The 25,481-nt window shown below is 52.1% G+C and overlaps 1 protein-coding gene across 3 annotated transcripts; it reads right to left on the bottom strand.

The window, feature by feature from the left end:
- Nucleotides 1-355: 355 nt before the first annotated feature.
- Rhof (ras homolog family member F, filopodia associated) lies at nt 356-25,471 on the bottom strand. 3 transcript variants are annotated; one of them, XM_039090131.2, is made up of 5 exons: nt 21,792-25,471; nt 21,284-21,394; nt 2,351-2,460; nt 2,139-2,273; nt 356-1,852 (listed from the first exon to the last, which is right to left on the bottom strand). In XM_039090131.2, the coding sequence occupies exons 3-5, from the start codon at nt 2,384-2,386 to the stop codon at nt 1,688-1,690; spliced, it is 336 nt and encodes a 111-aa protein (XP_038946059.1). In that variant the 5' UTR covers nt 2,387-2,460; nt 21,284-21,394; nt 21,792-25,471; the 3' UTR covers nt 356-1,687. The 3 variants fall into 3 exon arrangements, with proteins under 3 accessions (XP_038946059.1, NP_001385887.1, XP_038946060.1); NM_001398958.1 differs by lacking the exons at nt 21,284-21,394; nt 21,792-25,471 and adding exons at nt 15,087-15,174; nt 15,433-15,593; XM_039090132.2 differs by lacking the exon at nt 21,792-25,471 and having other exon boundaries at nt 21,284-21,784.
- Between the last annotated feature and the right edge of the window lie 10 nt (nt 25,472-25,481).

Raw genomic sequence — 25,481 nt, 5'->3', positions numbered from 1 at the left:
GACTTTAAAATTCTTTAGTTCTGTGGTAAAAATGAGACCTCGCCTCCCCCATGGTGAGAGTCCACCTAAGACTCCAGATTTCTGTTTACCTTATGAAGAACGAGAAGGGCACCGTTCCCAAAGGGCAAGATCAGGCACCTGTTCCTGTTTGCCACAGCCCGCCCTCCCCTTCATCCCTGCCCTATCTCTGTCCTTGGTCTCCTGTCCCGTCCTTCGCAGGTATCTGGGATTGCCATAGATGAGGAATCAGCAAACCTTTCCCATTAAAGCCCAGAAAATGAGTATTTCTGGGCTCTGTGGGCCAGTCCTGTGGCAACACAGTTGCAGAGCAAAAACTGCGCCCTTACGTAATCGCGGCTGTTCAATAAAACTTTATTTACAAAAACAGGCAGCGGCCACATGCGGCCCACAGGCTGTGGTTTGCTGACTGCTGCTGTATACACCGCAATCTGTCCACAAGGCCATCGATTCTGAGAGAACACGAGGTCTTGGTTGGTTCCACAGGGGACAGCAGGGCCTTGGAGCATTTGGGGAAGGGGGCCGGAAGTCTCTTTCCTTGGCAGTCTGACTCCGGGGGGCCAAGTCAAGTGGCGCTGTAGCAGACAGGCCAGCCAAGATCGTGACGGCTTCTCAGATGGTGCCTTCCATCCTGGAGGCCCTAAACCTACCTGGTACACTGGGCTTGAACAGTTCTGAAAGGCAGACTCTAGACCTTCCAGAACGTGGTCAGACACTGGTGGTCAGCAGGCTAGTTCTGAGAAACTGTCCAGCGTGGGTGGGGGTGGCCATGTCAGTTCTGGAAGGAGGCAGAGGTAGTCCACTCCTGAGCTCCACACCCAGTAGAAGCAGAAATGGAGTCAGGTGGCGAGAAGCTTGACTATCTAAATAGCCCAAACCTGGCCTTTACAGGTGGGCCATAGTCTAGGGAGAGCCCATTTGCCTGAGGCCCCTAAAGGTAGGACAAGCACTGACCATTAGGAATTTCCAATGGAAGCTGGCTGGGGGGCGAGGGGGTTGGAGATCAGACCTGGAACAGGGATCAGATGGGTGGGCTGGCTGGCCCGAGTCTATTTGACACTTTGACAGATTGTTTCTTCTCCCTCTGAACATGTGTCTCAGACTGTGACCAAGCCTGAGACAGAAGTCCTCAGTGTGGTAGGAAGAGAGAGGCTGGTGCCAGCCCCATGTCCGGCTTGAAGCCTGTGTTCTCCTGATAGGCTGTGGTCCCCAGGTTCCTGAGGGGAAGCAGGAAGAGGCTGGAGGATGTAGCCCAGCCTATCTCAGGAGCTCAGGGAGACAGTGACAGAAACACTGGGCTCGGGACTCTCGTGAACCGCGTTGCACATCCGTGTTTACCCACAGCTCTCAGTGCCGTTCTGAGTTTCAGGCATGAGTTGGGTTTAGAAAGGGAGACACGCATGGCTTGGGGCAAAGTGGAGCTGTGACAAGGGCGCCTCTGTGGCCTGGGACAAATGCCAGTCCCAGGGTAGAGGAACATTGGTGGGTCTGGCGCCCTCATTCACCAGTGCACTGCAGCCTGAACCCAAGGGGGGCCATTCCAGAATGTTCTGAGCGTCTAGCCCCAGATGCCAGACACTGGGGGGCTGCGCTGGGGCAGAGCCTCAGAAGGAGCCTGGGCCTGGGTCCCCGGCTATGTTAGTTCCACTCAGGCCCTCTGCCCCTAGGGTCACAGCAGCAGGCAGATCCTCTGTTTTTTCTGCCTCTGTGCTTTCTTCAGGGCGCTGAGGGCCACCTTGGTGGCTTCCCTGAAGACATCTTCCACGTTCTCCCGAAACTTGGCAGAACATTCCAGATAGAGCGCGCCTCGCATCTGTTCACAGGCACTCAGGCCCTGGGGTGGGGTTAAGAGGGTAGAAAAGGCAGCGTTGATCAGATGGGGGACCTGAGGCCTCCTGACACCCTTCAGAGTCTTACGAGTTTGGGGCTAGCTTTGGGGGCTCTCTGGAGTTGATGGGGACCCGTCTCTGTTCCAGTGCTGGCCAGTTTGGTGTTTGCATGGCTGGATGGAAGAAGCCACTCGCCGGCCCCCACAAAAGCCTGGTGAGACACTTAGGTGGTTTCTGGCTAGGGTCGTTCGGGGATCATAGGCCCGTGCCGTGGCTGGGACCCCGGCCTACCTGTGTGTAGGTAATGGGCTCCAGCTGGGCCGCCCGGAGCTTCCGCAGCTGCTCCTTGTCCTTCCTCAGGTCCGTCTTGCAGCCGATGAGCACCATGGGGATCCCTCGGCAGAAATGCGTGACTTCAGGGAACCACTGAGGAGGGAGAAGGCAGGGTATCAGGGTAGAGGGCCCTCGGGAGCTGAGCCCTCTCAGGCAGGCAGCGACATTACCTTGATGAGGACGTTGTCGTAACTGGTGGGGTTCATGACGTCATAGCAGATGAGAACGAGGTGCGTGTTCTGGTAGGACAGCGGGCGCAGCCGATCATAGTCTTCCTGCCCTGAAATGGGGGAAGGAGTGTCAGAGGCTCCCTGCCTGGGCTTTGGTGGTGGGATGACCTCTCTGGCTAGTTTCCTCATTGATAAAGTGGGTGGGGCAGGGAAAGGGGAGACAGATTATACGTTGTCAAACTCATGCAGTGCTCAGCTGATCTGGTAATAAAGAAGACCTGTAAACTGCAGCCATTCTGCCAAGGATGGAGATGTTCCCTTGCCTGTCAAGCCCAAGACTCCTATCTGGGGTCTTTGCCATTCAAATATCCCCAAGGCCGAAATAGGCGCCGGGCCCCAGCCTCCTTGGATCTGAGGCAGCTGTCTGGGCTCCTCTTGCCCATTCCAGCAAATGGTTGGAACAGGCACCTATATAAAACCACATCTCACCAGGCAGTCGGCACCTAACCGCACCTGTCACACACTGGGGGGACATGGGACAGTCCCAGACACGGCCCTCCACAGACCCAGTCCAGTCAGAACCTAGAAGCTAGCCTCGGACGCACAGCCATCATGCTTAGCTGGAGGAAACTTCTCGTCAACAGTTTTAAACTCCCAGAGAGAAGACACCGAGAGGGAGGATACAGGGAACTCTTCTGAGCTTCAGTGTTGACGTTTCGCTCACCTATTTGATCCATCTCCAAAGTGGGAACTGCAGACACACTTCCCTCAAAGCTCTCCTAGCAGAGGGCCTCTGAACAGCCATCCCTCGCTTGTGGCAGTCCTGGCGTCAAACCCAGGAAGCCACAGACTCCTTTCCTTGATCCACTCTGAATTCAGATTTCACCCACTTCCCTAAAAAGGTATTTTTTAACCCTAGTCCAGATACCAGTAACCATGCAAAGGTGTTTTTTAAAACTACCACAGTAAGGATGGAGCACGTTTGGAACTCACCGGTGACCCTCAGCCACCTCTGCACCATGTGATGTCCACCTACTACGGGGGACATGCAAGTCCCAGAGTCCCCCATCCTGCCCCAGTCCCATATTTCTGGGTAGTGCCAGCCTGCCCTCCAGTCAGGATATACACGCTTCGTCTCTCCCTGGTAACAGGCACAGGTCCCCTCTCACCTGCCTGGTCTTAGCCTCAACGGGCTCCCCCAAAGCACAGCTGCTAAGGTCATGGGCGCCAGAGCCAGGTCAGACACGAGTTCAAGCCTTAGCTGTGTCCCTCACTTACTGTGTGACCGTCACTCAGACACGTCACCCGGGGAGCCAGAGTCGCCACCTAGAACATCGACATCTTTTCGTTTTTTTTTCTTTATTTTTATTTACTTTTGAGGTTTAAATTTCTATTAGTTACTTGGGAAATTCTTTATTATGTTTTTTTTGTTAGTTAAAACACGTTTTCTTTTTTTTTTTTTTTTTTTTAAAGGAAATTTTTTTTTTTTTGGTTCTTTTTTTTTTTTTCGGAGCTGGGGACCGAACCCAGGGCCTTGTGCTTCCTAGGTAAGCGCTCTACCACTGAGCTAAATCCCCAGCCAAAACACGTTTTCTTTTTATTTAAAAATCCTCTCCCCACTTCTACTCATGCAAACAAAGACCTTATACAACAACAAACACCCCGAAATCAAGAAAACGAAACAAAGCCACGCCCTCCCACATCTACCCAAGTAAATGCACACAGAAAACCCTGTGAAGTCCATTGTGTGTTGGTCAATTACTCCTGAACATGAGGCCTGCCCTGCAGTGGCTGACATACCAGTGCCACTGTATTGTAGAAAAGTCCCCTCCACCAGGTATGAGTGACAGATCAGTCGTTAACCTTTACCCTAGTGACTAGGTTTCCAGTCACTCTTTTTTGTATTGTTTTAATTGATTTATTGGGGCTGGAGAGATGGCTCAGCAGTTAAGAGCACTGACTGCTCTTCCAGAGGACCAGGTTCTGTTCCCAGCTCCTGGGGGTACCAGACACATGTCTGCAGGCAAAACACTGATACGTATAAATCTAAACATTTTTTAAAAATGAACTTATTCTGGGGGCTAAAGAGATGGCTCAGCGGTTAAGAGCACTAGCTGCTCTTACAGAAAAGACCCTGGTTCAACACCCACAGAGCACCTAACTTTTAAAGTTGATTTATGTCATGTGTATGAATGTGGGCAGTGGCTGGCGCAAGACTTTAGTTAGTCCCAGAACTCAGGAAGCAGAGGCTGGTGGATCTCTTGTGAGTTGGAGGCCAGCCTGGTCTACAGAGCTAGTTCCAGAAGAGCCAGGACCACACAAAGAAACCCTATCTTGAGAAAACAAGAAATAATTTTTAATTAGTTAATAATTAATTTAAAATTTTTTATGGGGCTGCTGAAATGGCTCAGCCGTTAAGAACACTGGCTGCTCAAACGTGTGTTTTGCTTGAATCTATGCATCCCATGCATGCAGTCCCGTCAGAGTCCAGAAGAGGGCATCAGATCCCCTGGATTGGAGTTAAAGACAGTTGGGAGCTATCATGTGGTTGCTGGGAATTGAACCTGGGTCCTCTGGAAGAGCAGCCAGTGCTTTTCAATCGCTCAGCCATCTCTCCAGCCTATTTCTTTTTTCCTTTTCTCTTTCTTTCTTTAAAAACGGCCTCACTATGTCAGCTTTGGCTGGGTTCTAACTCTCTTCCCTCTGCCTCCGAAGTGCTGGGATTAAAGGCATGTACCACCAGGTCTGGCTTTCCTTCTCTCTCTCTCTCTTTTTTCGGCCGGGGCTCGTGCATGCATGCATGCGCGCCTGTATTTTAGGGGTCTTGACACAGGGTTTCTTTTGTATAGCCCTGGCTCTCCTGGACCCTGGCCTCAAACAAACATACAAACCTACCTTGCCTGAGTTCTGGGAGTGCAGCCACCACTGCCTACCTGCATGTATTGTTTTTTGGGGATATGTTTCATGTATCCTAGGCTGGTCCAGAACTCCAGATCCATCTGCCTCCAACTTCCAAGTACTGGCACATACCAGCCCACCCACCATGGGACATGGACAAGTAATAAAAGCTGCCCTGTTAGGTGCCACCAGCCGATATCCCTCTAATGCGTAGTTTATCTGAGTATGCATGGGCCATCATGTGACAGCTGAGCCAGGGAAATGACCTATGCTGTCCTTTGGCCCAAGTCCCCTCAACACAGGAGAAGTGGTCTTGACTGTTAGCCTCCCTCCTCACTACAACCAGGAGACACCCTTTGTGGGACAGCGGGGCATTAACTCAGGATGTTATCCCATATATGACCCCCAACGGTCTGACCAATGTCAGTGTCTTCTTAGGCCTGTGTATCGGATGGGGTAGCCTCCAGCCCTACACGACTATCTGAATGTCAACTAATTAACAAGACAAAGTTGAGTTCCTTGATTGTACTAGCTAGCTACATTTCAAGTGATTGTCACATGGGGCTGGTGGCTGTCACTGCAGAGAGCCTCACGCACAGCTTGGATCTGTACTGCTTGCTAGCGGCCCTGCCCCACCCTGTCCTTCAAGCTACCAGTGACATCTTTCTTTTAATTAATTTTTAATTAATTAATTTTATATATTTAATTAATTAATTAGCTTTTTGAGACAAGGTCTCATTATAGAGCCTTGGCTGTCCTGGGTCTAACCCAGACATTTAGAATAAACTCTCGGTCTCAACAGAGAGATCTGCCTGCCTCTGCCTCCTGAGTGCTGAGATTAAAAGGCACGCGCCGGGGCTGGGGATTTAGCTCAGTGGTAGAGCGCTTACCTAGGAAGCGCAAGGCCCTGGGTTCGGTCCCCAGCTCTGAAAGAAAAAAAAGAACCACATAAAAGGCACGCGCCACCACCCTGAGACGATTATTTTATGTATGTCTTGGTTACTATTCTAATGCTCTCAGGAGACTCCATGACTTTTTAAAAAAAGCAGTTCATTGTGGCCGGCTTACAGCTTCAGAGGTTCAGCCTGATCCATCATGGTGGAAACAGGGCAGCTTGAAGGAGCTAAGTTGCAAGTTGCAGGCTGGGCTGGCATGAGCTTTTGAAAGGTCCAAGACCACTCCCAGTGACACCTCCTCCAGTGAGGCCACACCTTCTCATCCTTCCCAAACAGTCGGGTACCCAGCATTCAAAGGAACGAGCTACGGGAACTGGCTTCATTCAAACCATCACAATGGGCATGGGTGTTTTGCCTGTGTGTATGTGTGTGCGTGCGTCATGTGGGTTACTGGGGCATATATTGGGTCACCTGGAGCTGGAATTACAGACGGTTGTGAGCCAGCATGTGGGTATCGAAAACCTAAACTGGGTTCTCTACGAGAGCAACCAATGTGCTAAACTGCTGAGCCATCTCTCCAACCCCTGTGTATGCTTTTTTCTTAAGATTTATTTTTTGTTTTGTTTTGTGTGTGTGTGTTATACCGTGTTTTTCTTGCATGTCCTTCTATGCACCGTGTATATGCTGTGCCTGCAGAGGCCACTAGAGGGCGTCACATCCCCTGGAATTAGAGTTACAGAAGATTGTGAGCTGTCTTGTGGGTGCTGGGATGTAAGCCTGGGTCCTCTGTAAGAGCAGCAAGTGCTTTTAACCACTGGGCCAGCCCTCCAGCTCCTAGGTTTTTAAGGGTCTGCCTATTCATCATTAAGGGTTCTTTTCGGGGGTTGGAGAGATGCCTATTCAACCGTTAAGGGTACTTGCTGCTCTTACGGAGGATCTAATTTGGTTCCCAGCTCACCACTGACTGGAACTCCAGCTCCTGGAGCTCCAAGGTCATCTTCTGGACTTTGAGAGGTACTTGCACTCCCTTGCACATAGCCACGCACAAATACAGATACATAAACACATGCATAATTAAAAATGAATTTGAGGGGTTGGGGATTTAGCTCAGCGGTAGAGCACTTGCCTAGCAAGCGCAAGGCCCTGGGTTTGGTCCCCAGCTCCGAAAAAAAAAAAAAAGAAAAAAAAAATGAATTTGAGGGGGCTGGAGAGATGGCTCAGTGGTTAGAGCACTGACTGCTCCTCCGGAGGCCCTGAGTTCAAATCCTAGCAACCACATGGTGGCTCACAACCATCTGTAATGAGATCTGATGCCCTCCTCTGGTGTGTCTGAAGACAGCGACAGTGTACTTATACGTAATAAATAAACAAACAAAAAAAGTTTAAAACAAATGAATTTGAAATAAAAAAGTACTTGTCACTCTCAAAGAGAACCCTTTCTGTCATCTGTAACTCCAGTTCCAGAGAATCTTGATTCCCTCTTCTGAGCTCCTCTAGGCACCCGGCACACATGTGCTACACATACACGCACGCACACAGGTAAACACGTGGATCAAAATAATTCTCAAAAAGAAATAGGTGTCCTTGCCAGGCGGAGGTGGTGCACGTGTGTGTGTGTGAGTGTGTGTGTGTGTGTGTGTGTGTGTGTGTGTGTGTGTCCCAGCACTTGCGAGGCAGAGGCAGGTAGATCTCTGAGTTCGGGACCAGCTTGGTCTACAAATCCGAGTTCCAGGACAGCCAGGGTTATCCAGAGAAACCCCGTCTCAAGCCTTCCCCACAACAGAGGCCCTTAATTACAACTCAATATGAAAGGGAAAATACAAATACAGTCAACCTATTGTCTTTGGATCCCGTATGCCCAGAAACAACTTCAGCTAGAAACAATCAGAGAGAAACACATTGGTACTGAACAAACACAGACTTCTTGTCACCTTTCCCTAAATAATCCAGGTAGCAACTGTTTGCCTAGCACCGATACTGAATCACCGGTAACCCAGGGTGACCGGAAAGGTATGTAAAAATGTGCCGCCCCAAGGATGGAGAACCACCTCATGTAAGGATCGAATTTGGGTCGCCCAGGGGTTTTACTATCAACGGGAGTGCAGGTGGGGGGTCTTGGAACCCATCTCTGTGAGTTGAGAACCCAGGAACGACTATGCTTGGATTTCCTGTACCAGGGGCTCAGTGTACAGAAGAGAAGTAACTTACCCAAAGCCACAGAGCGAGGCACCGACTCCAACCCACCCCCATTCTACGTGGACTCAATACAAACGAACAGCTCTTACCCTGTGTTGGATAAAGATGGGCTCTAGGCCTCTAAGTTGTAGTTGGGGGTAGGGGCAATGTCTCATGTAACAAACACACTCTCCCAAAAATCTGTCTAGAGCAGTGGTTCTCAACCTTCCTAGTGCTGGGACCGTTCAGTACAGTTCCTCATGTGGTGACCACCTCCCCCCCAACTATACGTATTTTTTTTAAAGATTTATCTATTTATTATATATGAATACACTGTAGCTATCTTCAGACACACCAGAAGAGGGCATCAGATCCCATTACAGATGGTGGTGAGCCACCATGTGGCTGCTAGGATTTGAACTCAGGACCTTTAGAAGAGCAGTTGGTGCTCTTAACCACTGAGCCATCTCTCCAGCCCCTATACATATGTTTCCATTGCTACTTCATAACTGTAATTTTGACAGTCACCAACCACAGTGTAAATATCCGATATGCAGGATATCTGATGTGAACCCTATAAAAAGGACATTGTGTTCCCCAAAAGGGGTCACGACCCACAGGTTCCAACACTTGTGAAATGAATTCCAGGGACTGGTTGGTGCTTTCTCTGCACGCCTCTCTGACAGGCCCTCCTTGCTCTCAGCTTGTCTTCCAAGTGTGCCCCATTCTGCTGGTTCCAGACAGGTTCCGTAGACCTGCACCTGTTTTACCGTCTCCCTAAGAATTCCTGGTCCCCAGGGCACAGTCAGGAAATAGTGGCTAAGGGTTGGCTTGCTTTGATTCAAGAGGCAGCAGGGACGAGGGCAGAGATGTGTGGGGCAGAGTAACTTCAACTCCACTGAGACATTAAAGTAAGAGTCCTGGGTGGAAGTGGGCGGAGTCGGGCTGCCATAGGTTGGAGGAAGTCAAACCACAGGGGGCTGGGAGTGTTCGTTCACACACTCTGCTGTTGCTGTTCCCTCTTCTAGAAGGTTCTCCTGACAGGTTGCAGCTGGCTGGTTCTCTCTCCCTCCTCACCACTGGGTCTAAGCAGAAAAACACCTCCTCCAGGAAGCCTTTCTTGACTACCCTGAACCAATGGCCTCTTAGTGTCCATCTGTCCCATAACAAAGGTTCTGTTTTCCTTTTGCTTTAGGATACATCTTACAGCAGTATTTTTAAGACTTTTGTTCCCTTCCCAGGAATGGGGTCATTGCACACAGTCTTGGGAGTCAAGTGAGCACAATAAAAATTCAGTGAGCAAAGCTAAGGCCAGCCCAGTGCCAACATAGGCCTTTGGCATTGGGTTTCACTTCCTGACCTGTGCTAATCCAAGCAGCACCCACGAGGTGACTCAGGAGAGCAAGTCTGTCAAGGTCACAGTTGGGTACTCTGTAAACTGCAGTACCAAATAGCTTAGTCCCCACTGCCAAGGTCGGCTGTCTGCCCCAGCTGCTCTAACAGCACCGTGCATGCCCTCAAAGGCTTCCACTAGGAATGAACCCCACACTCAGTTTTCTTTTTTTTCTTTCTTTTTTTTTTTTTTTTTTTTTTTTTTTTTTTTGGTTCTTTTTTTTCCGGAGCTGGGGACCGAACCCAGGGCCTTGCGCTTCCTAGGCAAGCGCTCTACCACTGAGCTAAATCCCCAACCCCCACACTCAGTTTTCTTGCCTGTGGAATGGAGCTGTAAAAGCAGGCGAGACCTGACGATTACAGAGATGCTGACTGATAGTGACAGTCACCTGTGACTGCCTCCCCTGCCCAAAATGCTTTGTTAAAATTTAATTCCCCATAAGTGCGAGCATCGATAAAGCGATCTATGCATTTGAGAATGTGGGTGCCCATGGGAGTCCAGCAGTATTGGCTCTCCTAAAGTTGGACCTACAGGTAGTTGTGAGCCATTTGATATGGGTGCTGTGAACAGGCTCAGGTCACCTGCAAGTGTAATACACACTCCAAATCACTGAGCTGTCTCCACACACACAATTTATCAGACAAATGTAGCATTCATATACCGACCATCACAAGGTAGGCACTGGTTACCTCCTAGCCGGAGAAACCAAAAACACAGGCTGTTGAAATGGCTTTACCCCTCACACAGCTAAGTCAGACTCGGTGATAAAAGGTACTCAGGTGGTCTTTTGTTCAGCCTACCCCCAGAAGGCAGGAAAAGAGCTTCACGCCTGTAATGGCTAATCTTGGTTGTCAACTTCACACATCTGAGAAGAAAGAACCTCAGTGGACAATGGCTTCCAATCAGAGTGGCCATTGGGCGAGTCTGTGGTGCACTATCTTAATTGCTCAGAGGTGGGACCTCTGAGCAGGTGGTGTGTCGTTGTGTGTGTGTCCCCCCCCTCCATCCGTCCTGTCCCTCCCTTCCCCCCCCCCCCCAGTCAAATAGGGAAGGTTAGCTGAGCAAACCAGGATGCTCTCCCATTCAGGATTCAGTTCCCCGCCTCTCAGTCAGTGTTTGTCACCTGTGAGTTGCGACCCCTTTAGGGGTTGAATGACTCTTTCACAATGGGTCACATATCATATCAGCCATCTCCGTGATGACTCATAACACCAGCAAAATTACAGTTATGAAGTAGCAATGAAGTAATTTTATGGTTGGGGGGTCACCACATGAGAAACTGTATTAGGACGGCTGAGAACCACTAAGCTAGGTTGTCTGGAGTTCCTGCATTGGCTTCCCTCAAGGATGGACTGCAAATCAAATTAGCCCTTTCTTCCCACAAAGTTGCTTTTGATATCTGTTTTGTTACAGCAACAGACCACTAAATTAGGACAACGCCCCAGCCCTGACAAGGTTGATGGGGAAAACGGTGGCACAGACAGCTATATCCCGAAAGAGGGAACCTCAGGGAGGGAATAGACATTCTGTTAGACACTCTCTCCTCCTCCGGCTTGATTCTGCCTGACCTGACTTTTCTTAGGACTCTGTGTGGTCTTTCACAAAGATAAGGAATTTGAGCTGGGCTGTGGTGATGCACCCCTTTAATCTAGCCCTGGGAGGCAGAGGCAGAGGCAGACGATCTTTGAATTCAAGGCCAGCCTGGTCTACAGAGTGAGCTCCAGAACACCCAGGGCTACAAACAGAGAAACCCTGTCTCAAACAAACAACACAATAAGGCCAGAGAGATGGCTTAGTGGTTAAGAGCACTGACTGCTCTTCCAGAGGACCTGAGTTCAAATCCCAGCAACTACATGGTGGCTCACAACCATCTGTAATGGCATCTGATGCCCTCTTATGGTGTGTCTGAAGACAGATACAGTGTATTCATATACATAAAATAAGTAATTAAAAAAATGAACAAAAGACAAGGAATTTAGGTACTGTTACCCTGTGTTTCCCTGGAGGGTGGACACCCTCCATGCACCAGGCATGAGGTGCACACACATTCAGGGCCTGAGTCCTTTCTTCCGAAGCCTCCGTTTCTTTATCTGGGCAGAGGTGTGACCACTGCTATTGTCATGTGCCCGTGTTCACAGAGGCTGCCAGCATCTCCTTAAGCATGGCCTTGGTTCTAGTAAGGGGTTGTGGAGCGGAGCTCTCCAGAAGTCTCACCCACTTTCCTGCAGCTAGCGGTCTGTGGGGCAGGTGGAAGTGAGGCTGTCCCCCACCTGATATATTTCCTCTGTCAAGTGGGGTGTCCTCTTGACAAGAGTTCCTTTTCTGGGACAGGGCTAGAGCTGAATTGAAGATTGGCTACCGTGCTCCCCAAATCTGCTGGAGGGGCATTTACACTGCAGGAGGTGAGCCATTCTGACCAAAGCATTGCTTAGAGAGAGGGGGTGTTGGCAGCATGAGAAGGGGAAGCTGCTGGGGGAGGAACCCACTTTTACTAGCTCTAGTAGCGCCCCCATCCTCTTTCCTCCCCAGGGACCGGAAGAGTCAGGGAAGTCCCGACCTGAACTCAGACCAAGGTCCCTGAGCTGACTTACTCTAAGATCCACAGCCCCTGTCTTGTCTCAGCAGCTCCTGCCCCCCAAAGCCTCCCCCCTTTTTCCCATCGATTCTTTCCCACATAGCTTCCCAAGCCTCTGTGTCCCTCCTGCACAAGATGAGAGTCTTTGGGTGGTGTCTAAACAACCCCACCATGACACCACCCCTCTGCCCAGGAACCTTCTGGCCTCACCACAGCTTCCTGTCTGAAGATGTCAGGGCTCGCTCAGGGGAGGCTACTGGAGCTGTGGGTGCTGGGGCCCTACCCCCTCTACTTCTTGAGCACCCAGCGCTCAGTAAAGGGCTGTGGTGTCTCTGACTACTTCCGCAGGATGGAGACAGGTCTTTCAATATGTGTCCTGTGGGCTAGCATTACCCAAGATCACCATTCCATTTTGGGCTTAGAAAAAAAATTCAACTTTTGGGGTCATTCCTATCCTTTAATTCTGATCACAGCTACTGGGAAGGCAGGCCCCTCCTCCCCCAGTTCTAGAACTTTCTATGGCATTTACTAGATCCATGTCTAACTCAGTCATTGCTCTCACCCCCTTAGCCTCCCCTTCTCTCCAGGCTAGACAGTTACTGACCATCATTTTCTCCCACATTAGCCCAAGACGCAGCCACAGGTAAAGCTGACTCATCTCCCTGATGATGAATTCATTTACTCCCCAGTCACTTCTTCTAGAGGAACAAACACTGCACCACTGCGCGCGCGCACACACACACACACACACACACACACACACACACACACACACACACGAGAGGAATGACCCAGCCTCACAAGAACACTGCTCACTGGCCAGGGAATTTCCTCCTACCATTAGAATTCCCCCAGTCACAGAGGGCCTCTCTAAATTCTCCATACCCTACAGAAAGAGCTGGGGCTAGAGCCATGTGTAATGGTGCATACCTCAGGAGGCTGAGGCTGGAGGATCGGAGGCCAGCAGAGGCTACTCAGGATGTTGGAGACCAGCAAGTGGAACAGAGACCCTGTCTCAAAACAAACTCACTCAGATTGAGGACTGGGGATGTAGCTCGGTGATAGGGCTTAGTATACACATGAGTCTGATTTCCAGCCCCAGCACAAAACAGAACAAAGAAGTCGGTACAGAACAGTATGTACCGAGCCACCAAGAGCCAGCCCTTGCACTGTGTGTATGGAATTTGATTTCATTCTTTTGCCTCTTTTAGCTCTGAGGAAAGATGAGGAGAATGAGCTTCAGAAGCCCTCGATGGTACAACAAGTCAGAGACTTGGTCTATTTCCAAGCACGTAACAGAAAGTCATGGACCAGATCATTATAGCAAGCAATCCTCACAACCTCCCTCCATCCCTCCACAGCCTCTTGGGACAAACTCATCCTTTGATCCAGTAGCAGCTTTCTGAGCCCTCATACGGCAAAGCTGCCTGACACGACCGTTGAGCATCTCTCTTTCCTCAGAAAATGCCCCAAATGGTCTCTGCTCTGGTCTGGTAGGGGAACTTTCCTGAACAGGGAACTCTGGGATGTAAGAGGAAAGGCTGATGGCAGAAGGAGGGAAAAACAAGACTTTCTGGCCTCTCCTGTGGGGCGGTATGTAATACCTCTCTGTTCAGCCATTACGTGCCCCAGAGTGTGGTCCACGGTCCTGCCCCTCCCTGGTTCCTAGTAAGAGGCATGTGAAAGTGGGTTTTCCTGACAGACTTTGACTGCTACCTAGGCCACGCCTCAGGAATTCCTTCCTCATACACCTGGGGTTGGAGGTGAGGATGGGTGGGGAGCCTCAGCGGGTCACTCAGAGGGGTAGGGTGTCTCTCCAATAGAACCTACCCACCACACGAATGAGATAAAGGCCTGAGGTGGCGACAGACACCCCCACCCCCACCCCGTCTTCTCCAGGAAGGGTGGAGAGGCTGTCTGGATCTAGGTTCCAACTAAGATCAGCGACTGTCACACAAGCAAGGATGGACTAGCCGGGAAGGGGCACTCAATGACGTGGTTCCACCCGTCACTAAACACTGAGTCACAGAACTGGGTGAGGCTCCACCTGGTCCAACCTTTACCCTGCAAAGACTGATGACATCCCAAGGGAACCACGGTGTTCGAGGACTATGAGCGGGCAGAAGTTCCTTCCCTCTTTGAACTGGCAGATAGAGCCTTATTTTGATCCAGACTCTTTGCCAAAGTTGTCTGTTTCTTCACAGAAAAGACACACAAACAAACGAACACCCCAAAGAAAACAGAATAGACTGAAGCTCTAGGATCCCAGAATCTGGGGGACGGGAAGCGAGGTACATTCACAGGACCTGGGGGTCCCCAACACACCGACCTGCCCTGCCATATGCAGAATCCTGTGGTCACAGCTCTGATCTAGATCTCACTAACCTAAAATTATAGGGCAGAGAAAACACAGCCATTGGAATCCAAGCCCCAGGGGACTCAAAGCAAAGACCACGGTAAGTAACGAATTCATTCGGCAACCCTGGGAGGCAGAAGTACGGCCCACGTTTTCTAGAACCACAGGAGAGGAACAAAACTGGGGAACGGTACATAGCGCTGCGGGGTGGGAGTTGCGGGCAGGGGGCGCGGGCGTTGTGGGGGGAGGCTCAGAGTTCACCTTAATCTATCACCTCCACTTAAAGCTGACATGGCTTTGGTCCTTTTGGCTTCCAGAGCCTCCCAGCCAGCCAGCACCCTGCAGGGACCTGACATGTTAGGGTGTCAGGAAGGGAATGCCCCAGAAGGTAGGGGAAACCTTGGGGATGACCACAGGGACCCTCTGGGCTTTGGTGCACTCACCGGCTGTGTCGTAGAGGTTCAGGGTCACCTCCTTGTTACCCACTGTCACACTAGCCGTGTACTTCTCAAACACCGACGGGGCATAGTGCTGTGAGAGAAGGGGGGGGGGTCGGGTTGATCTTTTAAGGGGTGCAAAGGACGGCTACAATCCCAGACATATCCCTCCCCCACAACTGTCTAACACTCTCACTCCAACCAGCTCAGACCTGGCAAACTAGGCTCAGGAATTCTCAAAGGGCTGCCTGGAGGAGACATCTGAGATTCCATGGTCCAGGCTGGGGGAAACCCCTTGTTCCCTGCGGTCCCAAGCCCATCCTCACCCCTCCCGCCACCAAGCGGGCCTTACCTCGGGAAATGAACCTTGGCAGTACACCATTAGCAGGGACGTCTTGCCGCAGCCGCCGTCACCTACGATCACTATCTTCAGCTCCTTCCTCGCCGAGCTGGGGGCGGCGGCTGGGGCCGGAGCACCCGGGGCGTCCATAGCCCGGAGCCGCAGCGCTGGATGCTGCGCGCTTGGCTAGAGCCCAGTTGAGCGACAGGGCGGGGGCGGGGCTACAGGGCAGGGCTACGAGGCTCCACCCACCGGCAGCTGGCGCCACCTCTGCCAGGCAGCCTCCCAGGTTCACCTCCCTGTCTTAATTCCCCTCTGCTGTGGTCCGGGCCCTGGGTATTTGTCTTGCAGGCCCAGAGGAAATGAAGAACCCGAGGAAATGGATGCTGAACCGCAAGCGCAGTGCATCCCCCATCACCACGCGCCCCTGCACCCCCACCCCGTTTAGTAGATTCGTGGTTTCTGCCTCTTCCTAGGGACAGCCTTTGGTTGGCAGGCTCCGCCTTCTATCAAGGACCCTTTGATTGGCCGATCCCACCCCAACAGAGATGTGTTGATTGGCGGGCTGTACCCTAGCACCCGGGTTCGCATCCAGCCCTTGCTGCTAGTCGGCTGACACAGCTTATCTTCCCACAGGTTGTAGCCACTGTCGTCCGGAGATGATGCCAAAAAGTGGGCTGTGCGTGTCCACATCGTCTCACCCTGGCCCTTGTCTGTGTGCAAATGCAGAATTTCTGCTCACCCACCCTTCCCCACCCACTGTTGGCCCACACTGTGGAGCCATGGCGCCCTCTGCCGGTGAATGCCTTTAGCACTGACTTCTGACCAACAGTCTGTTTTTTGTTTTTTTTTTTTCGGAGCTGGGGACCGAACCCAGGGCCTTGCGCTTCCTAGGTAAGCGCTCTACCACTGAGCTAAATCCCCAGCCCCACAGTCTGTTTTTTTTAAGGCAGACTCAAAATACAAGGCTCACAAGTGCGACCCCAAACATGACACGTCGCAAACGTGACGAGTCGAGAGCCCCAGTTGCGAATATCTGGCCCTTCCATAAACTTTGGAAACTGATGATCCCCGTCTCCACCAAGAAATGTTCTGGTGTCACCCACCCCCCCCGAAACTGCACTCTCGTCCGTCCCCATTCAAATAGCTTTTAGCTAAGAGCATAATAGAGGCAAGTACTAGCAGGACAGCTGGCTCGTGTCACTGTGACCCATCCTTTTCCTGCTACTGTGTGTTGAGGGTCCACTTCTAAAACCAGGCCAGTAGGACCCTCCTACTAGCGGAACTTCATTTCTTCAAAGAAGTGTTGGCAAGGCTCAGGGGTCTTCTTGCCCTGGGCCTCACAATGCAGATTCCCGATTTTCAAGTTCTTGGCAAACATCAAGAAAATTTTACTCTGTGGAGTAAACTACCAACCTCGGTTTTTGCTTCCCAGCCCCCTCCCCATTCCTCCAGGAGACGCAATACACGGCTACACCACCAGGGGGCAGCAGCGACCGCCCGTGGAAACTCAAAGGACAACAGGGACTGGGTGGGTGGAAACCTGAATCAACCTCCAGCTGTTCGGGAGAAGCCCCTCTTGTTCCCGGATCAAGGGCCCCATAGACAAATGTTCAGCGACTCATTCGTTCCTTTTTCAACTTGTTTATTGAGAAACAACCATGTTCCCGCCTGTGAGGAGCTCAGTCTGGAGGAGGTGATGGGAGTTCCCGGGACCAGTGAGATCAATTTCGAGACCACAGCTGAGGGACCGGGAAGGTTGTGTTTGTTATATTGGCTACAGCACGGAGGGCGAGCCAATAGACGCTGGAGGGGTGCCCAACTCGGGCAAATGTACCACAGCTGGAAAACCTTCAGGTTTTCAGTGGCGATAAGGGAGACAGGCCCAAGTGGTTGTCAAGGTAACGGGCTAAATCAGGGAGGGCCTAAGTGCTGGTTGAAGGGGGGAGGAGGGCTGCAAAGAAACACAACAGACAAGACTCAACCGAGTCCTGTCAAGGGGAGGAAGGGCTAGGCTATCTCTTAGTGGCTCATGAGGGCGGCAGAAAAAAAAGTAAAGAACCAGGACAATTTCCATTGATATGCCAGAGGTGGTGGGGTTCCTCAGAAGAAGAGCAGGCCATTGGAATAAAAATGGTACAAAGAGAGGAAGATTTGGAGTAAGTTGGGAACCGCTTACCTTTGCAGGACCCCAGGTTTCTTCTCTGGGGTGTCTTTTGGCTTGGCTCTTGACTCAGGAGACTGACTGGCTGCGTTTGCCAGTGGGGAAAATTCACTTCTAAGAAAAAGAACTTGTTCTACTACGTATAACCAAGAGAGGGCTCCTGGCTTCCCACAAATTCCCCAGCCCTGCATCTCCACTCTCCAGCCTCGGTGACAGAGCAAGTCTGCAGGAAGCTGCATGGAGGAAATGACGAGAAGCGAATAGTTCTGGCTCCGGTGGGTTCAGGCAGCACACTGCCACCGGTTCCAGCCTGCCTACCCACCCAGCTCCACCTCAGCAGGAGGCTGGCAGAGCCCCAGCACTACCAGGCCTAGAGTGTTGGATCTGGACTCAGCTCGTGGTGATGGTGGGGCTAAATCTGTAGCTAAAAATACCTAGGAATCCAGCCAGCTGCTTCTGAGAGCCTCCTCAGAGGTCAGGCAGGGCCAAGCCGGCCCAGCTGAGGAGATACACACACTCACCCACTCAGGGTGGCTTACTCCCTCATCTGCAAGATGTTCTGGGGGGCCTGGGTCACTCTGATTGTCCAGGAATTCCTGGAGAGCATAGGAAAGCAAAAAATTCCTTCCACTGGTTCTTGCTTCAAAACCCCTCAGGGAGCTGCCAGGTGGTCACTGGGAAGACTAAACCACAGATCCAGGGGAGCAGAGGCACACTAACGGCCGTCGTTCAGGACAAAGTACAAATTGGGGTGGGGGAGGCTGAAGCCTCCACTCCCCTTTCTCAGAGGCTCCATAAATCAATTATTGAGCTATCCAAATGCAGATGGTACAGATACGAGGTGGAGATAGACTCCAGCTAGAGCCTAGAGATAAAGTAGAGGGGTGAAGCCGGGCTGCCTAGGGTGCAGGCTATCTTATCTACCTAACTCGGCAGTCTCCCTCCAGGTCTCAGCTGCCTAGCAGCAGCTCTAAGGACTGAGCGGAGGATGGGCAAGTCACGTCTGGAAGCCAGGCTGAAAATCAGCTAACGCTGGTGCAGAGGAGTGTACCTACGGTTCTAAGCTGTCACTAGGGCTAGTCCGGGCACGGCAAGACCCTCCTCCATCACACGAAAATTTTAGAAATAGCTCAAGAAGTTTTTGTTTAACGTTCCCCTCCTGGTTCCCTACGGCAAGAACTCGCCTGAGGGCACGGAACAATCGGAGAAAACACGGGGGGCCGGAGAGCGGTGATGGCGGGTTTTTCGACCCATCTCGGTTGCTCAGAGAGTCTAAAAGGTCATATTCCAAACTTGGGCTCCAGGCCAGGTGGAGGAGCCGGAAGGGGCGGGGACACTGGAATCTGTGTAGTAAAGCTAGTCCAGGCACCTCCCGGTTCAGGCAAGCCTTCCGCTGGCGTGGCCCTCTCTCCGCAGGCCAAAGCAGCCCCGCCCCAAGCTCAGTGGGTGACCAGTAGGCGTGGCACCTCTCGGGGCCAGGAACAACAGCAGGACAAACTGCCCCACCCTACTGCCCAGGGGGTGATAAGGGTGCCAAAAAAGGAGAAAGGGAGGTGAAAAAGCGTCAAGTAGCGACAGTCACAAGTTGGCCCGATCACTTCCATCTTCCCCTTTCAAACACATCCCAGTTTAGCGCCTAATTGATCCCTAAAGCCTGTAGCCCTCAGGGGTACAGCTGCTACATCGCGACTTAAATCAATTAGTTTGCGGCGGGAGGAGATAAAGACCCCAGACCCAAGGACTCTAACCAGAGCCCGTGGGTAGATCAAGTGTATTAGAAGGCTTCTAGGGTATCTGTAGTACGAACGAAATCAACTTAGGAAAGCGCTTTTCTCCCCTCCCCCCCAATTGGGGTGAGGAGTTCGCCTTCCCAGCATAAAGCCGGCTCATCCGCAGACTTCATGCCTGGCCCTCTGTACCGGCAGGAGCCACAGGACCATTGTGGTTCCTTGTTACCAGACAGCTCTCTGGCAGTGATAAAAGCAGACAGCTGGCACGGGAGGGAGCCTAAAATAACCCAGACAGCTGGGCAAGGGGGTGTCATGGGCCCAGGCTCTGGGCTGAAAATCAAGACACCTGGAACCCTGTCCACGTTCTGTCTGTCGTGGCCTCATAACCTTGGGTGAGACATTTCTTCTCTTGGGGCCATTGGTGGGTGGCCCTTAAAATCATGACCCAACCAAAGAACAGCTCATCGAGCCCGGGAACAGGCTGGACTCAAACACTGGAAGAAAAACAGGGCTGGCTGCCTTCCCAAGCAGAGCCAGTTTTCTTTCTCCTTTGCCTGGAGGCTCCAGCACGTGCTTCAGGAAGTGGGCTGGCGGGGAGGAGCCGGGGATACAGCCCAGCCCCCACCCGCGCAGCCAGCAGCCACTCCCAGCAACAGTACTTATCACAATGGAGGCCAACTGGTTGTGAGGTCAGAGCAGGCGTCTGGCCCCCTTAATCTCACTTAATCCTCCCACCAACCTTTTCCAGCAGGTATTGTGGGCTTTTTTTTTTTTTTTCCTCCACGGGGGTGGGGAGGGAGAGAGACACTGGTCCAAGGTCACTAGCTTGGGCCACATCTAGCCTACAGTTGCCAGGCTTGAAGCATCCCTGATTCAAGGCACCAAGACACCTCCGACAACAACGCAGTTCGGAAGCCTTCCAGGCTCCCTAACCCACACGTCAGTACTCACTGTAGGGGTGAGGGGTAAAGGGAAGACAAGAGGCTGGATGCTGAGGCCCTAACCGGGGAAGCCAGCAGGATCCGCGACACCTGCGGCCAAATGGCTTATCAAAGTAACGTAACGAGAAACACACTAGGGGGGCAAGGGTCAGAGATCAAGGGCCACACGGATTTCAGCCGCGAAGCTTCCTGCCTGGGAGGAGGGCAAGCCAACTGCTAGCCACCAAGCCGGGCAACATCCCAGGTGTCACTTACTAGGAATCTAGAAACCTGACAGTACCTGGGGCCTTGTAAGAAGTGCAAATTCTTAGATGTACTGTCTAAAAAGAGAAGAAACCCGAGAGACAGGCACGGTCAGGGTCAATGGGTTCCACCACTGACTTCTGATGCCGGTGCAGTTGGGCAGACTCTGCTCAGAATATGTAAGGTCATTACGGACAGGTTAAGGGCCAGCCTACTTTCCTGTCCAGCTTTGACACATTCTAGACACCAAGCTAGCAACACCTGGCCTTGTTGACAGGAGGATCCGGGAAAAGGAGAAGCCAAGGAAATCTTTTCCCCCCGGGAAGCTGGATAACACTTCAGGTCTTTGGTTCTTTGTCTATCCAGCAAGCCAGACATCAGAAGGTGGCTCATTTGGTCACCCCAATGGGGTTCAGGAAGACTGTCTGAAGCACCATTGGCAAGTCTGACAGCAGTCTCTGTCTTCAGAAGCTTCCAGGGCCCTCCCACCCACCATAAAACACACCACTGGGAAATACTTCGTAGTCCTGCTCTAGTAAGCTGCTAAATTCGGCAAGAGAATCGCCCGCCCTAAACGCCCGACAGCAGAAGCTGACAGGCGGGGCTGGATGGACCCAGCAGGCCGCCCATTTCACACACACAACCGCCACATCAGCCACATCAGCGTGGGGGAGGGGCTGCAGAACCAGCCCAGCGGGTTTGGGGATCACAACCAGCGCTTCGAAGGCCGCAGGTCAAAGCTCCCAGAGTCAGTTCTCTCAACTCGGGAAAGGGCTCTTACCTACCTTAGTGGGAAGGCTTGTCAGTCAAACTAGGCCTGCTCCAGTTGTCCAGAGGAAGCAAGGAGTGTCTACTGTGGGGACAACACAGACATTGCTCCGGTCTCCGGCCAAGACCTGTAAATTCGGACGATCTGTTAGGGCAGTTCCAACAGTTTTGTAGGTCAGAGAATGGGTTGGCCAAATGCAAACCAACAGGGTCTACCACATAGAGAGGGAGCCACAGAAAATGCTGCCCCCCTTCCTCAGCTGACAAGGCGGCCCACACTCTGGAATGGGTGGGGGTGGGGTGAGGGTGGCTGAGTCACTAAAGTTCAGCCCGGGAGACGAGCAGCAGGAGACGACTCATCTGCATTTCCAAAGACCCGCCCTGTCCGCATCCCCTCCCCCAGGAAGGCCAGGATCTAAGGCTTTACCCTGGGGCACGGTCGCGGCGGGGGGTGTGGGGGATCCCGAGGGGGAGGCCCCAATCGGCTTTCCCAGGCCCCAGCCCTCCCCCCCTTCCAAAACACACCTCCAACCCACAGAGCTGGGTTGGATGGAGGCTGTGCCCCTGGCGTCCAAGTGAAGGGACTCAGCCTCGGCGAGGGCCTCTAACCCAAAGTGGGGACAAAAAGGGAGACCCGCCCCTCCGGCTCGACAATCAGAGGACGACTGGGGGAGGCAGGGGTGGGTCTCCTGAAGCCGAGTGGGCAGTGAAGGGAGGCTAGAGCCCTTGGCTTAGCCCTTGGCTACTACTGGCTCCTGTTCCGAGGCAGAACGGCAGGCAAGGGCAGCCAGAGCGAGGCCTCGTGCCCGCGTGGGCCTTGGGAGTCCGGGGCTGCAACGGAGATCGGGGTCCTCAACCCGCCTCCAGCGGCTCGCCCTACCCGGCCTCGGCTTCCCCCGCGGCCGCCACTGTCCGAGCCGCGCCCGGGGAGGGGGCTGGGGGGAGCGAGTCGGGAATTATGGTGCGCGACGCCCCCCCCCCCCGAGGCCTAAGGTCCCCCGAGACCCGTCACCAGGATCGCGGGCGCCGTGCCTCGCAGGCTCTTAGGGCCCGGTACTGCCTCCCGGCTCCCAGCGACAACCGGGGGAAAGCAGGATGGCGGAAGGAAGGAGGAAAGCCGGCCGCCATTAGCCATAGCAGTAGTGAACGGCCGGGCGGCTTCAGCTTTGGCTCCAACCCGACCCAGCCCTCGGCTCGGCTCAAAAACCTGAAAATAAAACTCGTGTTTGGGAGGGAGGAGCGAGCGCGGCCCGGAGGACAAGCAGCGCCGGGCTGCAGGCGGGAGAGATGCTGCGTCATGGTGCCAACATGGACGCCGGCCTTTTGTCCTTTTTCTCTTTGGAAGAGCAGACGAGCCCCGGAGCCCCGAAGAGCTGGCTTCCGGGTGCAGAAACACCCACAATCGAATGGGAACGAGACCTTAGATTGGGTGGGAAGGTATCCTCGCTTTTTCAGCCCCTCCATCTCCAAAGCACATGAAATTTCTTCTCTGCCACCAAGGTTCAGACCTGAGGCGAGCCAAAGGAACTAACGCAGACAGCTCCATGGATGCCCCAGGGTACTGGGGACAGGCTCTCCTCGCCTTTGGGGCAAAAGAGGCACAGGGGTATGGAGAGTCCTCGTCCCCTCACCCGCCCACTGCAATCGGCTGCCAAACTCAAGCTCAACCCCAGCTCCCAATCATCTGTAGCCCACGGCCTGCTCAATCGAGTTCCTCGAAGGGGGCAAAATATACTTTAAATTGTTTTTTCTTTTTTAATTTTAGTTTTTTACTTACCGGCTCAGCCCGGTGCCATGGAGTCTAGAAGAAAAAGCTGGGCGGTGTTTTTGGAGATGTTATTATAAAAATAAGGTTTTTTTTTTTTTTTTTGAGGGGGTATTGTTTGGTTGTTTAGTTGAGGTAAAAATCTGGGGTTATGGTGTCCTTTTGTTGTTACCTTTTTGTAAGTTACACTCATGGTATTTCTGCTCCTTCCACGACTGCAAACTTTCCAGGGTTGGGCTGGCAAAAAGGCGGCTTCGCTGAGGACTGTTTACTGCTCTGGATTTACCAATGGTGTGATCATCATTAAGAAACAAAAGGCAAAAACACAGTCAAATCAAACAAAAGGCAAAATAGCTCACCAGCCATCCCAACCGACAGAGAAAATACCACCGAGTTAACGTAGGTGTTTGGCTTGAACCGGCTAGGGCTTTTTGTCCAGTTTTAATCTAATTTTCAGTGACGGCTTTCAGTTTTTTTATACAAAAGGTCTTCCTTTCTTTCACCCTCCACCACCCCACACCCAAGTCGAGAAAAACAGCTGTTTTTCTTCAAATAGATCGATTTTCAAAGAAAGTGTTAAGAGCTACTGGGAAGAAATCTGAATAGCAACTATTGCTGTAAACATTTTTTCCCCCAAAAAGCTTGAAGCTAAAAAAATCGTATTTTTATAGAAGCAAAGGTCTAAAAGCATTTTAACTGACTTACATCAGACAGAGACAAAGACAACACATGCAGATGAAGGTTCCGAAAATTCAGTTCATCTCAGGCGACAGTAACACGAAAACTCAAGTGCAGTAAGGACAGAATGGATTGGGTACTTACAATGTAAAAGGTTTTTAGAAAACTTAACAGTAACAACAGCTCACAGATTTTTGTTATTGTTGCCATTTCGCTACAACTATACATTTAAAACATTACCTTGTTAAAAAAGAGTTAATAAGATGGTCAGGCTTAAGTGTTTAATAGAGGAAACTATATTTAAAAATTTATTGTTCAGTCAAGAGAATACAGATTAAGACAGCTCCAAGCTCTCCCCTCCACCCACCCAAGAAAAAAAGAGGAAAAAAATTAAATATGTCATTTACTTAGGTTTTTTTGAATTCAAAACTGTTAACTGCTGACATTAATAGTGTGCTATGACCTAGTTATACAAGACAAAGATGGATTCCAAGTCATAAGGAAAGATCCAGATCTTTTTAAAAGGTCTTCTTCATTCTTCCAAGTGTGAGTCCTTTGGCAAATGTTAAACACATTCAGGCGTCCTGAACTGGATGGTGGAGTCAAAGGAAAAGCATTCCCCATTTGCAACAAAGGAAAAACCCACTTGGCCATTTAATTCCATTGCAGAAAAATGGCTCCCCTCATCTGTTGGCCTCTCCTTGGAGTCTGATGAAGGATGTTTTGAGATCAGCGTCTAATAACTCAAGCCCTATAGAAGCCGCGTGCTGATTGGCTGCCGCGCCCTGCCGCCCTGCTCCAGCCAATTACCTACCCACGGCCAAATTACAAACCCCGAAAAAGAGCCCCAATATGAAATACACCACCACGAAGCCCCGGCGAGGCGGCTGCTTCGCCTCGGCAGCCCAAAAGAGAGACCGAGAGGTCTGCAAACAGATCCACGCGAAAGCCGGGGAAGCCTCAGAGTTGCACTCACAAAATGGAAGCCGAGCGCTGATTGGCCGCCGCCACTCCCGGACCTTTAATAAAGAAAGGGGAAGGAAAATGATAAATGCAAAAAAGGGGACTCTCCGTCGCTGGTGGCTGGAGGAAGGAGGGAGGAAGAAGCATGTGTTCAAGACAATCACTGGGCGATCCCCTCCAAAAATAAAAAGAGAGGAAAAAAGGAAAAAAATAAAGAGCTATCTTCCAGTTCCAGGCGAGGGCTGTATCCTCCCAGGAATGTGAAGGCTAAGGTGCTTCCAAATCTTGGTTTCCCCTCCCCAGCACAGCTCCAGGGAGGGAGGGGGTGTGCGGGCCGAAGAGGAAGCGGGATCGGAGATACCTCGATTGCAACTCGTTTGGGGTCGACGTCTGCCTCCCTCCCCAGGCTCCTAGTAGTCGAACACACACAATCACCCCACTCGAAACCCAGCCCTTTCGCCGAGCCTCCACGCGTCCACCTCCGGTCTGGGCAGTTTAGAAACAGTTTGGGAGGCCCTGGGGGCGCACACCGTGGAGTGTTCCGTAGCTCGAAGGGTAGCCCCAGCCGCGGGGGAGGTAGAAGCCGTGGAGACCCCCCTCTCCCCCGCCAGCCGAGCCCCCCACCTCAGTCCCAGCAGAATAAATAAATTAAAAGGCCTTCCCCCCGGGGAGGGGGGGGAGGCAGTGTGGGAGCGCGCGAGTGAGGGGTGGGGGGCCGCTGGGGCCCGGGGCTTTGGCGGCGCAGCTGCCGCCGCCGGGAGAGTGCCTGGGGAAGCGGCGAGGAAGGCGAGGGGAGGAGGAAGAGGAGG

This window comes from Rattus norvegicus, chromosome 12 (assembly GCF_036323735.1).
Source record: "Rattus norvegicus strain BN/NHsdMcwi chromosome 12, GRCr8, whole genome shotgun sequence".
Taxonomy (NCBI): domain Eukaryota; kingdom Metazoa; phylum Chordata; class Mammalia; order Rodentia; family Muridae; genus Rattus; species Rattus norvegicus.
This window is presented reverse-complemented; position numbering and strand designations above follow the sequence as displayed.